The sequence below is a fragment of the Ovis aries genome, chromosome 9 (assembly GCF_016772045.2).
Source record: "Ovis aries strain OAR_USU_Benz2616 breed Rambouillet chromosome 9, ARS-UI_Ramb_v3.0, whole genome shotgun sequence".
NCBI lineage: Eukaryota > Metazoa > Chordata > Mammalia > Artiodactyla > Bovidae > Ovis > Ovis aries.
The window spans coordinates 72,294,643-72,307,958 of NC_056062.1; the positions used below are offsets into that span (position 1 = coordinate 72,294,643).

Sequence of the window (13,316 nt, forward strand, 5' to 3'; positions counted from 1 at the left end):
CCAAAGTTAAGTCCAGTCCTTGCTTTAACCCAAGTTGAAGCAATCCAAGAGAAGAAATCCACTAAAGAAAAGCTAGCGAGTCTGCTTTGAGAGGCAAGGATCTAAATACTTATGTAGCAAACTGCTTACAACCTGGACCCCATTTTATACTGGATTAAGTTGCTTTATAGGATTTATTTTAAAACTACATTAAATGAAATTTCTAACACGAGGGGGTGCATGTGATTAATAATCAAGGGGAGGCAGTGTCATGAAAGCCTTTACCTAAAAGTACACGATAACCAGTTTTACATTAGTTGCAAGACTTCAAATAACACGAAGAAATGGACACACCGCATGGCTGGCAAAAAATAAAATAAAATAAGGCTGTTTCTCCTTTTCGGCCAAAGCGTTGAAGACATGTCGCAGGGCGACCAAACATTATGGGAAGGCTAATCCCCAAGACGCGAAAAGTTGACCGAGTTGAGCTCTGCGGGTGTGTGCTCTTCGGGCAGGTGCCTCTCGCCCCGCTGCCTCTCGCCCCGCTGGGGACTCAGCACCACCCAGGCCCCCGGGGGCTCGGGGGCTTCAGGTCAAGCTCATCTGAGGCGCCCAGGCTGCCTTGAACTCCCGGCTTCCGCGCTGGGAAGCAGCCGGCGGCCCCTCCCCGCAAGGACCCGGCGCGCCCGCGGGGCCCGAGGTAACCCGCACGCCCACCGCGTAGAGCGTCCCGGTGCCGCGGGCCGGACGGGTCCGGAGCCCCCGGCCAGATCCGCCCGCGCCAGCCCCGCGCCCGCAGGGCGGAGGCGCACGGCTGCCAGCGGCCGAGGCGCGAACTTTTACACCTACTTTTTGTTTCGCTTCGGCTGCGGCGTGGCTCTGGCACCGCCCCGGATCGGGACCCAGACACTGATTTTCCACCGCCTGGGGACGTGGCCTCCCTCGCCCCGAGGTCTCCAACAGTTGTTTCGGAGAACTAAGTTCTCACTCTGGGTACTAAAAAAAAGAAGTGGTCCCCAAGAGTAGCAGCCCGTCCAACGCAACAACAATGACCACAACCACACTGGTAACAACCTCCTGAGTGAGTTGGAGCTACCCAGCCAGGCTCCAGGCGAAAACGCAGCGCTAAGTGCGCGCGGGGGGTCAGAATTAAAAAGGACCCCGAGGGCGAAGGCTGAGCCGGGCCAGGAGCGGGCTGTTCCTCGCAGCCTCTTCCTCGCCCGGCGGTCGGGCTGTCCGTCTGTCTGTCTGTGCGCGACTAGCTGTCCCTCCAGCTGCTCGAAGTTTGACAAATCCCGGGCAGCGGGAGCGGATTTCCCCGAGTCTCCCTCCCCTCCTTTTCCCGCCCCGCGCGCGCCCCCCGCCCCAGAAATAATCCCACTAACTCTCGGCCCCGCGTGCAAACTTACGTTTGATCTGCCGGGGTTTGCTCTGCTTTCGCCGGGACATTTCGGCGGCGGCCGCTGCCCCCGGGGCTCCCGCGGTGCCCGCGGTAGGGGCTGCCGCTCCCTCGGCTCCCGCCGCCGCCGCCGCCGCCGCCGGCCGGGCTCGGGCCGCCGCCGGCCGAACTCCAGGTGCTCCGGGCACGCGGGATTCCGGGCGCTGGGCTCCTCCGGGAGCCGCGGATCCACGTTTGGAGATGAGCAGGCAAATGACGAGGGGGAGAGAGAGAGAGAGAGAGGGAGAGAGGAGAGCAGAGCAGAGGAGAGCAGAGCAGAGCAGAGGAGAGGAGAGGAGAGGGGGGCAAAGAGAGTGTGACAGGAGAGCGGGGAGGGGGGGAGCGGGAGAGCGCCGGGGTGGGGGTGGGGGGAGAAGGGGGATTTTCTAACGGAGGAACCGGGAGAGAGAAAAGGGGGAAGGGGGGGCGGGAAGGGAGTGCGAGCGGAGGGGAGAGGGGAAGCGAGGGGGCGGAAGGCGCGCGAGGAGGCGCGCTCGCTCTCCCCGCTCTCGGCGGCTCGCGGGGCACAGACGCCGCCGTTCCGGGCCGCGCAGCTCTCGCTCTGCCGCGGGAGGTGGCGAGGCGCGGGAGGGAAGGAGGGGCGCGCCGGGGCTGTGGGGAGGGGGGACTATTCCATCAGCGGACGGAGGATTGGCTGCATCCAAAGCCAGTCCGGATGCAAACTAGGGCCCTGGCCTGGTCGCGTGGGGTGCAAGGGGAGCGCGGCGGGGGGTTGGGGGGCGGATAGAAAGCGGCGTGGGGAGGGCTTGGAGAGGGGCCACCTTCTGCAGTTGTCACCGCGGCAGCTCGGGGCTTTTGCCCAGACCACCCCCGCCTCCTCTTCCTGGCAACTTCTTTCTATAGCCCCCTCTCGGATGGAGCCCCCCACCCCCATCCCCCCCTCAACTCCTCTCTCTCACGCCTCGTCTGTCCAGCGGGGCACAAAGAAATCTCAGTCTCTCCATAAACTTTGTGCTTCCAGTTAATGCCGCCCCTCCCCTAGCCCCCACCCCGCCCTTCCAGCCCTTTTGGCAGGAAGGCTTAGGCCACTGGCAGAATCCTCTTCGAGAGCCAGCTGATCACAAATGCCAACTGTGTGTCTTGGGGCCGGTTAAGTCCCTCTCATCTGCCCAGGCTCTCCGGAGACCGGTTCATGGCTCTCAAGGTTCCCCGGAGACCGCTGCGGACACGGACCATCCCCACCCCCACCCCCTCACTTGGCCCGCAAGGATGAGATGCTGAACAGCGTCCTGAAAGTGCTCTTTCTCACCTCGAGTTTTCATTTTAAGGTTGTAAAAAATCCGAATTTGGAGACAGGCAGATATTTTTCTCACATCAGAAAGGAGGACCACTAACTAGGTGATTAACCCTTCTGGGAAATGAACCGTCTCTAATCAGAATACTAACTTTTCGAGGAAGTCTGTGGAAGTTCTGAAGTCCCACCCTAGCCCCATAATATTTCATTCTTTTAGTTCTTCTGCCACAGGGAAGCAGCCAGCGACTAATAAAAGATTTGATCTTGCCATAATTTCCCAAGCAGGTAAGACCCAATAACTATTTCATGGTTCTTTAGCTTTTAAAGTTTTGTTTCATTATTATTCAATTATTGTGTGTGTAGTATGTCGGAAACTGCAAGCCAAAAGAACACATTTTGAAGTGATTTGCATAGTTATTATTTTGGCCAAGTTAAGCTGCATGAGGCTAGCTTTAGTTTCTCATAGTTTCATGTACACTGAGTTTTAAATATATTCTCCCAGGTTGACTTGAAGGAGCTTCTATCTAAGAGACAGTGGAACTGGCTGCTTTATGTAATCAGTATTTACTAATAAACTCCACTGCAGTTAACATGTATCCAACCAGATACTGCCGACTTTTCCCCCCAGGTTGTGAGATCATCCATTCTGATCTGAAATCGTGCCCCCCTTTGTTTGGTTGACTAACATCCCGGTGAGCCCCGCCAAACTCCACACGCTAAAAGGGTCTGGAGGTCAACAGAGAGCCTGGGCTGATTGAGCATAATGCGGGCTGCTCAGTGTGCAGGAGGCACTGTAATCAGTGTCATTTATAACCCCATCAGGACATCTTCTGGAAGGTGTAAAGAGTTGCCCTGTGAAAGGTATGGCTGAGAGAATCTTAATACAGAGCTGAAGACCAATTGTGAATTTTATTACATTACCATTAGTACTATTACCATAGAGGTTGTAAGAATACATGGTTCTTAGCAGTGGAAATGCACTAAGTGACAAAGTCCCTCCCTTGAAGAATCAACAAATTAAAGCCGTAAGTACCATGAAAAGCAGGGTTATTTATGTTGGTGTTGTGGAATGAATAATCAGACAGAACTACAGATTTTTGCCTCCTTAATTTCCAATTCATTACAATTAAATTGGTATACATGGAACTGAATTATTACATATTATGGCTTCTAAAGATCTTTTTACAAAACTGGCTGAATTTTTTTATATCGCCCGAAAGGAATGCCCATTGGAATAAGATACCATAACAGTTAGTGTTTCCTTTGGCATTTGAAATGGTTAAATATGCAAAGCAAGAGAGAAACAAATAAATCTCAACTAAATACTCACTTTAAAAGCTGAAAGGAGCAAAAGTCAGAGAATTCAAGGCAAGATTGATAAGATAATCTGATTACAGTATTAGAAATAAAGATAGCTCATCTAAATTTATAAATAGATATATTAGTTTAGTCAACATGAATGAATTAAACTAAGGAATACTATTACATTTGGTGTTTCCTCATCATTTTAATGAGAATGTTAATGATATTTAAAGTTTAATTTTTCTTTTTCTCATTTAATTCACTAAGGTTATAAAATAAAATGACAGCAAAACCTATAAGCAATTATCTCTGTCCAAATGGATATAGCAGCTCCAAACCACAGCTACATGACTATCAAACAATGATTATGAAAACCACAATTGAGAAAAGCATCAGAGAATGATATTGCAAAACCACAGCAACAAATGTGTCTGCGATATTGAAAACCACAATTCACAACTAATACCCTGTGTATTGCAAATTACTATTTAACTATAAATGTGAAAATGTATAAGTAAGAGCACAAAATAATTTCTCATTTACTTAAAAATGAATTATTCATTTTCTAGACTCGCTGATTTCATCTCTACATAACGGTTCATTTTGAAAAGTTTCTTTTTTCAAAGACAAATCATTTTAAATCACATAGGTAAGTTACTTTAAAAGCAGAAAATATGCAACTTTTAATAACATTTCCTCAAATGTTAAAAGAATTGATCTGAAACCCATCTGAAATAAAGAAACATCTACTTCAGTCTAGCTTTCTTCATAAAATTTTTCAGGAGCAAAAAGTGTTGGAGTGGAAACTGTTTATAGGAAAAAAAAGCTTTAAGTATCTATTACACCTTCAACGAGAACATAATTTTATTTTCTTAAATCATCGTTTTAGCTAGAAAATATACACCTGACAATAATGTGAGTTGCCAATACCAAAAATACATTAATATGCAAACCAAATGTTTATTCACAAGTGAATAAAAGAATGTTATTTGTAAGTTTATAGAGTTTCCAGATTTAGCAAATTAAAATATGGGATGCCCAGTTAAATTTTAACTTCAAATAAGCAACAATACATTTTTTTAGGGTAAGTATGTTCCATGCAATGTTTGGTACATACTTATCCTAAAAAATAATCATTGCTTATCTGAAAGTCATATTTAACTGGGCATCCTGTATTTTATCTGGCAAACTTACAAGTTTTCACAAATTTGTGGTTTTTTATAATATTGTTTATAGAAAGGTAGGGAAACTCTACAGTATTTCCTGTAGATATAGATATACTTTATTCTTGAACATCATTTTATTTAGGGAAGGCAATGTAGAAGAAGTAAATTTCTGTACAAAAATTCTTTATTTGGCACAGTACCGAAAGGTGCTGTCCGGGTAAATGGATTGCATTCATGTCTGTCTCACTCTTGCATTTGTTTTTAAAATGTGTTTTTTTCCTCTGAGGGATCAACAAATTGATAAAGCAACCTCCCAGGCCACATCTTATTTGGCAGCAAGCTGCCTCCTTTATTATGGGAATAAACAATATTCAAAAGCTTCAGAAAGACTTAATTTTTTGCCCTTGTATCCTCACCAGAAATTGAATACAGTTTATCTGCCTTGATTTAAGATTGTGACACTGAATTGAACAAGAATGCAGTATGAAAATAGTGTTTAGTGTTTGTGTATCTTTATAATTTCAGCAGTTTAAAAATAAAAATCAACAAATTCATCTAAATGGTATTCCTATGTTATAACTATGAAAAGGACTGTCTGTTTACTTGCAAAGGAGGCAAGAGCTTTGAAAACATTCAGTCAATCTAGATCTGAGGTTTAATTTGGTCTTCGTGTAGACAGTCAATGCTCTTGATAGAAGTATACATGTATAAAAATTTACTAAAGGGCAGGTCTATTTAATTAATGAATTCATTGAATTTTCAAAAAAAAAATCTGTGAAAAAGATCTCTGAACCCATATGGGTTAAGAATGGCTGTTCTCTTCATGTGTAAAATTTTATGATGCACTGAAAACAAAAATTTGAATGATTTAAGTTTTTATTCTTTGCAATCATCCTTTATGTCCAAATTACTATTCTGATAGAGGAAAATCATAGGATGAACTCTATTACAAAAAAATGTATTTGTTGCTAAGTCTGCATAGCACAACTCCAATTACAAAATAAATATTGAAATAGTAACGCGTCAATTTTAGTAAACATCTGCTGACTTTGCCTCCCTAGTATCCATTCCTTCTTCTGGTAATAGTGCTGTGACATCTTTTGAAGGACCACTCCTCCACACCTTCTCTTTAGTCATCTAATGCAAGTGTGACCTTCCCCAGTCCCCCAATCCCTGGCCAGTCAGAATATTTCATTTGCTTATCTGTGGTGATTGGCTCAGTGATTCAAATTGTTTCTATAGGAGTCAGCCCTGCCTGGAACTTTATCCTAAAACCACTGAGGAAAGGGTGCTGATATTCTGCTGGGATTGCCATCCTGGAAGAATGCTGTTGTTGTTGTTCTTTAGTTGCTAAGTCATGTCCAACTTGTTTGTGACCCCATGAACTATAGCCCGCCAGACTCCATGTCTCAGAGATAAAGAATATGCCTGCCAAGCAGGAGATGAGGGTTCAATCCCTGTGTCAGGAAGGTTCCTGAAGAGGGAAATGGCAACCCACTACATTATTCTTGCCTGGGATATCCCTATGGACCCTGGAAGAATGCAAATTTAATATTGCTTTTGGCCATCGTTGGTGGAAGAATATGTTTTAGAGAACTAATTCTGTCTTATCTTGTCTCAGGATCTGAGTTTTTATAAATCCAAACCAAGACACCCATCAACATTCCAATATTATTATTATTATTTTATTTTTGGTTCTATCAGTACTACCTATATATCTACATAGACAAGAGAGTCTTGGTCATTTCCATTGTATAGTATCTTTATCTGTTTAACTAAGCTAGTCTCTCTACACCTTTGCAGTCTTAGTATAGATACCATTTTTCACAGGAAGACCTCCCTGACCTCCCTAGTCTGAGTGAGATACCTCTTCTCAGTTAGTTCCATAACCTTTTTTGACTATCACTTGTTGCATTGTATTATATTGGCAGTTTAATTACATATAAATTAAATCCTCACCAGCCCCCTCCCTATCATAATACACCTAGCTAGATAGTTTGTGAGGGCAAGAAATACATCTGTCTTCAGAACTGCATCCCCATGCTGGACACATAGAAGGTCTTAACATAATTACTGAAAGAAAAGGTAAGGTTAGAATTATCTTGTTTTATCTGGGCCCTCTTTCAGTCCCCAGTCTGCATCCACATAGGCACAGGGGCAAAGAGTGGCAGCCATGTTTGTACAACAGGACTCCGTGCTCCTGATTACAGATGCTTGGACCAAAGGGAGTACCTGCCTCAAATATGACCAATCAAATTTCTCCCCCAGGCATCTAGAGTTAGTATCAAGAGTTTCATCTTTGCAAGGGCTAGTCTCTTAAATGAATGAAAAATGAAATGAATGATGAATTTCATAATGAATGAAATTATGGCATGGTTCCCACCATGTGAACAGAGTAACACCAATAGTTTGCCAGTAGACAGAAAAAGAAAGAAATGGTAAGAGAACTGGGAATATGTAATGGTATCCCATGTCCTGTTCCAGTCCCTTCATAGGCTTCTGCCCTTGACATCACTGAGATACTTATGTGTCCTTAAAAAAAATTCCTCCCCATCTTTCTTTTTAAAGTTATTTTTGGCCTAAATTTGCATTAGTTGATTCCTGTTACATTCAAGCCAAAAGACAAAATTAGTAACCCATGACTTTAGTTCACTTAACTATTCAATAGCCCTCTTTATCCACAGTTTTACTCTGTGGTTTGTTACCAGTGGCCAGCCATGATCCCAAAATATTAAATGGAAATTTTCAGAAAAAAGGAAATTCATAAGTTTTTAATTGGGTGCTGTTCTGAGTAGCATGGTGAAATATCATTCCAACCCACTTCATTCCTCCCCCCAACCCCTGCCACATGAATCATCCTTTTATTCAGAGAATCCCACCAGTTAGTCACTTAGTAATCATCTTAGTTATCAAATCAAATGCCACAGTATCATGGTGCTTGTGTTCAAGTCACCCTTATTTTTGGTAATACTGGCTCCAAAGGGCAAGAATAGTGATGCTCAAATTCAGATGTGCCAAAGAGAAGCTTTAAGGTGCTTCCTTTAGGTGAAATGGTGAAAGTTCTCAGTTTAATGAAGAAAAAAATTGTATGCTAAAATTGCTAAGATTTCCAATAAGAAGGAATCCTCTGTCCCTGAATTGTGAGAAAGAAAAAAGAAATTCATGTTAGTTTTTCTGTTGCACCTCAAACTGCAAATGTTACGAGCAGAGTGCAGGGTCAGTACTTAGTTATGACAGAAAAGGCACTGTATTTGTACACCCAAGATATTTTGAGAGAGAGACCACATTCGCATAGCTTTTATTACTGTATATTATAATCATTGTTTCATTTTATTGTTATTAATCTCTTGCTGTGCCTAATTTATAAATAAATTTTATTATAAATACGTATGTATAGAAAGTGCTTCCTTGATGGCTCAGCTGATAAAGAATCTGCCTGCAATGCAGGAGACGTGGGTTCGATCCTTGGGCTGGGAAGATCCCCTGGAGAAGGGAATGGCTATGTATTCCAGTATTCTTGCCTAGAGAATTTCATGGATAGAGGAGCCTGGCATGCTACAGTTCATGTGATCACAAAGAGTTGGACACCAGTGAGTGACTAACATACGCATGTATAAGAAAGAACAGTATATGTAGAACTCTATAGTATCAGAAGTTTCAGCCATTCACTAGGGTCCTGGAATATATCCTCCATAGATAAGGGGGGACCAGTGTATTTAGAAATAACAAATTAACTGAATTTTCTATTTTCCTACAGAAAGTATTGTATTAGTCTGAGTTCTTCAGAGAAACAGAACCAATAGTATATACACAGAGAGATGATAGGAAATTGACTCACAGTAGTAGAGGCTGAGAAGTTCCCGAATCTTCAGCTGACCAGGGAGAGTCTGAATTTGAATGTCTGAGAACCAGGCGAGCCGATGGTAAAAGTTCCAGTCAGAGTACTAGTCTGAGGGCAGGAGGAGACCCATGTTCGAGCTGCGAAACCATCAGGCAGAAAGGGAATTCTCACTTACTCTGCCTTTTTGTTCTAATCAGTTCATCAATGGATTGGACAGGGCCTACCCATGTTGAGGAGGGCAATCTGCTTCACTCAGTCTGCCAACTCAAATGTTAATCTCATCTGAAAACACACTCATGGACACTTCCAGATTTTTTTTTTTTTTTAACCAAATCTCTGGGCAATCAGTGGCCCAGTCACGTTGGCACAAAAAATTAACCATCATCAACACTTTCAATGATATTTTTCCCAAAGCAACTTTGAAATGGCAAAGAACATTCTTAGAAATGTTAAGTGGGAAATCTACACTTTTCACATAGATAAATAAGGATGTTATCAATTACTGATTTGGGGCATTCACTTCAACCAAGGGTAAATCTTGGAGAAAAGGTAGCGTTTTCAAATTCAGAGTTCCTCGAGGGCATGATAACTGATTGACATGCCCCTCTATAAGCTTCCTGATTACATCTATTTTGTACCCAGATGTCTGATTTTATTTTCGACTTTACTTTGCCATATTTGAATAAACATCTAACAGATTACCTTGCACATAAATTTTATGAATGTTGCTATAATTTGCATGAATTATGTTTATATTTCTGTGGTAGATTTTATTTTCCAACCTATAACTTTTGCCATAAATTCCTAAATGCAAAAGAAGAAATTAAACAGCTTCTTGAGAACATTTGCTGTGTGTATAGACTTAATCAAATCACTTATCTTTGCTTTTATCTACTTGTCAAAGTGTATTAAAATAATGCATTAGGAGTGGATGTAAGGTGAACTGAAGATGTAGGATTATGAATAAACATGCTAGGGCATACTGATAATGAAATCATCTAAAAGAAGCTGGAAAGGATAATTATATCACTTTTTAAATGTATCTTATAATAAAAATTAAGCTATATGACTAATATACTCCTTTAAAAACTATTTTTATTTTGATTAAACAAATAGATGTACATAGCTTTAAGGGTCAAATAGATTTTCAAGGCTTATAATAAAAATTAGCAGTTGCTTGTCCTATTTAACAGCCCAGTGACAATTCCTGCTCTCAAAGGTATAATCACTGTCAAATCTTTTCAACTAATTCTCTTGATGCTCATCTCATATTTCTAAATAACATGCTTTACTACTTTAAAACAATTATTAGTTTAGATATTATTGAATATATCACCATCTACTATAAAGATATGAAGATATAATGGCTTTATATACCCATAATACACACATTATTCAAAATTTTTGGTAATTAAAAAGTTTATAGTTTATTAACAGTCTATATAGGCTATGATGATTACATTTTCTTTTGACCTTTTTTTTTTCCTGAAGTTAATAATTATTTTCTTTGTCATTTTCTCAGTTTTTCATGACCTATTACTACTTTATCCCAAAATTATTAGCCAATATAATACTGTCCAGTATGTTATTACATCAGTACATTCAAAGACATTAATTAGCAGGTCATTTTCTGCCCACCCCACCCCCGTGCCTCCCCCCACCCCCTGCCATGCAGGTGTCGTCCTTATAATCTTTCATCCTTTTGCTCAGTGCAGTTCAATCACTCAGTCGTGTCCGACTCTTTGTGACCCCATGAATCACAGCACGCCAGGCCTCCCTGTCCATCACCAACTCCTGGAGTTCACTCAAATTCATGTCCATCAAGTCAGTGATGCCATCCAGCCATCTCATCCTCTGTCATCCCCTTCTCCTCCTGCCCCCAATCCCTCCCAGCATCAGAGTCTTTTCCAATGAGTCAACTCTTTGCATGAGGTGGCCAAAGTACTGGAGTTTCAGCTTTAGCATCATTCCTTCCAAAGAAATCCTAGGGCTGATCTCCTTTAGAATGGACTGGTTGGATCTCCTTGCAGTCCAAGGGACTCTCAAGAGTCTTCTCCAACACCACACTTCAAAAGCATCAATTCTTCGGCGCTCAGCTTTCTTCACAGTCCCAACTCTCATATCCATACATGACCACTGGAAAAACCATAGCCTTGACTAAATGGACTTTGCTGGCAAAGTAATATCTCTGCTTTTGAATATGCTATCTATGTTGGTCATAACTTTCCTTCCAAGGAGTAAGCATCTTTTAATTTCATGGCTGCAATCACCATCTGCAGTGATTTTGGAGCTCAAAAAAATAAAGTCTGATACTGTTTCCACTGTTTCCCCGTCTATTTGCCATGAAGTGATGGGACCAGATGCCATGATCTTCGTTTTCTGAATGTTGAGCTTTAAGCCAACTTTTTCACTCTCCTCTTTCACTCTCATCAAGAGGCTCTTTAGTTCCTCTTCACTTTCTGCCATAAGGGTAGTGTCATCTGCATATCTAAGGTTATTGATATTTCTCCTGGCAATCTTGATTCTAGCTTGTGCCTTTCCAGCCCAGCATTTCTCATGATGTACTCTGCATATAAGTTAAAGAAGCAGGGTGACAATATACAGCCTTGACATACTCCTTTTCCTATTTGCTCAATTCTAGACTAATTGCCTTCTTTAACTAAAACTTCCTTCTCATCATCCCCTGAGAATTCTCTTAATTTTGTCATGTATTATATTCTAGATTTCCTGAATACTATGTAGTCCTCTTTCATGGTTTATTGCCCCTCTTTTTTCTTTCTTTCTTTCTCTCCCTGTCTCCGTCCCCACCTCCCTTCCTTGGTTTCATTTTCCTTCTTGCTCTTTTTATTGTTGATTTAGAATAAATTTCCTGTAGGTTCCTGAGACAATTTATATACAAGGTATGTTTTTTAATATTTTTGCAAGACTAAAGAATATATATATATATATATATTTTTTTTTAAATTCTACTCTCATATATGACATATACATGCTTCCCAGGTAGTTCCTAGTGGTAAAGAACTCTCCTGCCATTGCAGGAGACTTAAGAGACTCAAATTTGGTCGCTGGATCAGGATGATCCCCTGGAGAAGGTAATGGCTACTCTTTCCAGTATTCTTGCCTGGAGAATTCTATGGACAGAGGAGCCTGGTGGGTGATAGTCCATGGGGTCACAGAGAGTCAGGTATGACTGAAGCAACCTAACATACATGACATATAGATTGAGAGATTGTAGAATTCTAGGGTGCAAATTATTTTCCATGAATTTTTTCTTTTATTTTTCCAGTTTTATTGAAATATAATTTATATATCACTTTATATAATTTTAGAAATATGATTCAATACATTTATATATTATTAAATATATAACATATATAGTGTATAACCTAACATATATATTTATATATAATGTATATATAAATATATACCATATATCATTAAATATATACCAGGGGCTTCCCTGGTAACTCACCTACTAAAGAATTTTACCTGTGATGCAAGGGACCCTGTTTTGATCCCTGGGTCAGGAAGATCCCCTGGAGAAGGGAGAGGCTATTCATTCCAATTTACTTGGGCTTCCCTGGTGGCTCAGACAGTAAAGAATCCACCTGCAATGTAGAAGACCTGGGTTTGATCCCTGGGTTGGGAAGATCCCCTAGAGAAGGGAATGGCTACCCATTCCAGTATTCTTGCCTGGAGAATTCCAGAGAGGAGCCTGGCAGGCTACAGTCTGTGGGGTTGCAAAGGGTCATACAAGACTGAGTAACTTTCAGTATAACAGATTGTTAAATGATTATCACAATGGAGTTGGTTAACACCACCATCATTTCACATAATTACTTTGTGTATTTATGTTTCTATGTGGTGAGAACATTTTAAGATTTAGCAACTTTCAAATATGGTATGCTGCTGCTGCTGCTGCTAAGTTGCTTCGGTCGTGTCCGACTCTGTGCAACCCCATGGACAGCAGCCCATGAAGCTCCTCTGTCCACGGGATTTTCTAGGCAAGAATATGGAGTAGGTTGCCATTTCCTTCTCCGCAAATATGGTATAGAAAATTATTAACTACAGTTACCATGCTGTACATTAAATTCTCAGGACTGACTTACTGTATGATTGGAAATTTGTACCCTGGAATCAACATCTCATTTCTTCCACTCCCTGCTGCTGCTGCTGCTGCTGCTGCTGCTAAGTTGCTTCAGTCGTATCCGACTCTGTGCGACCCCATAGACGGCAGCCCACCAGGCTCCTCCGTCCCTGGGATTCTCCAGGCAAGAACACTGGAGTGGGTTGCCATTTCCTTCTCCAATGCATGAAAGTGAAAAGTCAAAGTGA

The 13,316-nt window shown here is 41.8% G+C and overlaps 1 protein-coding gene, 1 long non-coding RNA gene and 1 other non-coding gene across 8 annotated transcripts in view; 1 reads left to right on the plus strand and 2 right to left on the minus strand.

The window, feature by feature from the left end:
* Nucleotides 1-1,984, minus strand: part of ZFPM2 (zinc finger protein, FOG family member 2) — a 523,557-nt gene extending 521,573 nt beyond the window's left edge. Inside the window, exon 1 of the mRNA XM_027973106.3 lies at nucleotides 1,389-1,984. Coding sequence (XP_027828907.1) covers nucleotides 1,389-1,428 — 40 coding nt within the window. The 5' untranslated portion in view covers nucleotides 1,429-1,984. The remainder of the gene's footprint in view (nucleotides 1-1,388) is intronic.
* A 341-nt stretch (nucleotides 1,985-2,325) lies between these two features.
* The window catches only part of LOC114116388 (uncharacterized), a 65,155-nt gene continuing 54,164 nt past the window's right edge, over nucleotides 2,326-13,316 (plus strand). For 5 of the 6 annotated variants that reach the window (XR_009595079.1, XR_009595078.1, XR_009595080.1 and 2 more), the window contains exons 1-2: nucleotides 2,326-2,957; nucleotides 4,544-4,623. This is a non-coding gene — a long non-coding RNA (uncharacterized LOC114116388). The remainder of the gene's footprint in view (nucleotides 2,958-4,543; nucleotides 4,624-13,316) is intronic. The other variant, XR_003590323.3, reaches the window with a different exon arrangement.
* Nucleotides 9,304-9,371, minus strand: LOC114116492 (small nucleolar RNA SNORD66). Its single transcript, XR_003590396.1, has one exon. It is a non-coding gene; the product is annotated as a small nucleolar RNA SNORD66 (small nucleolar RNA).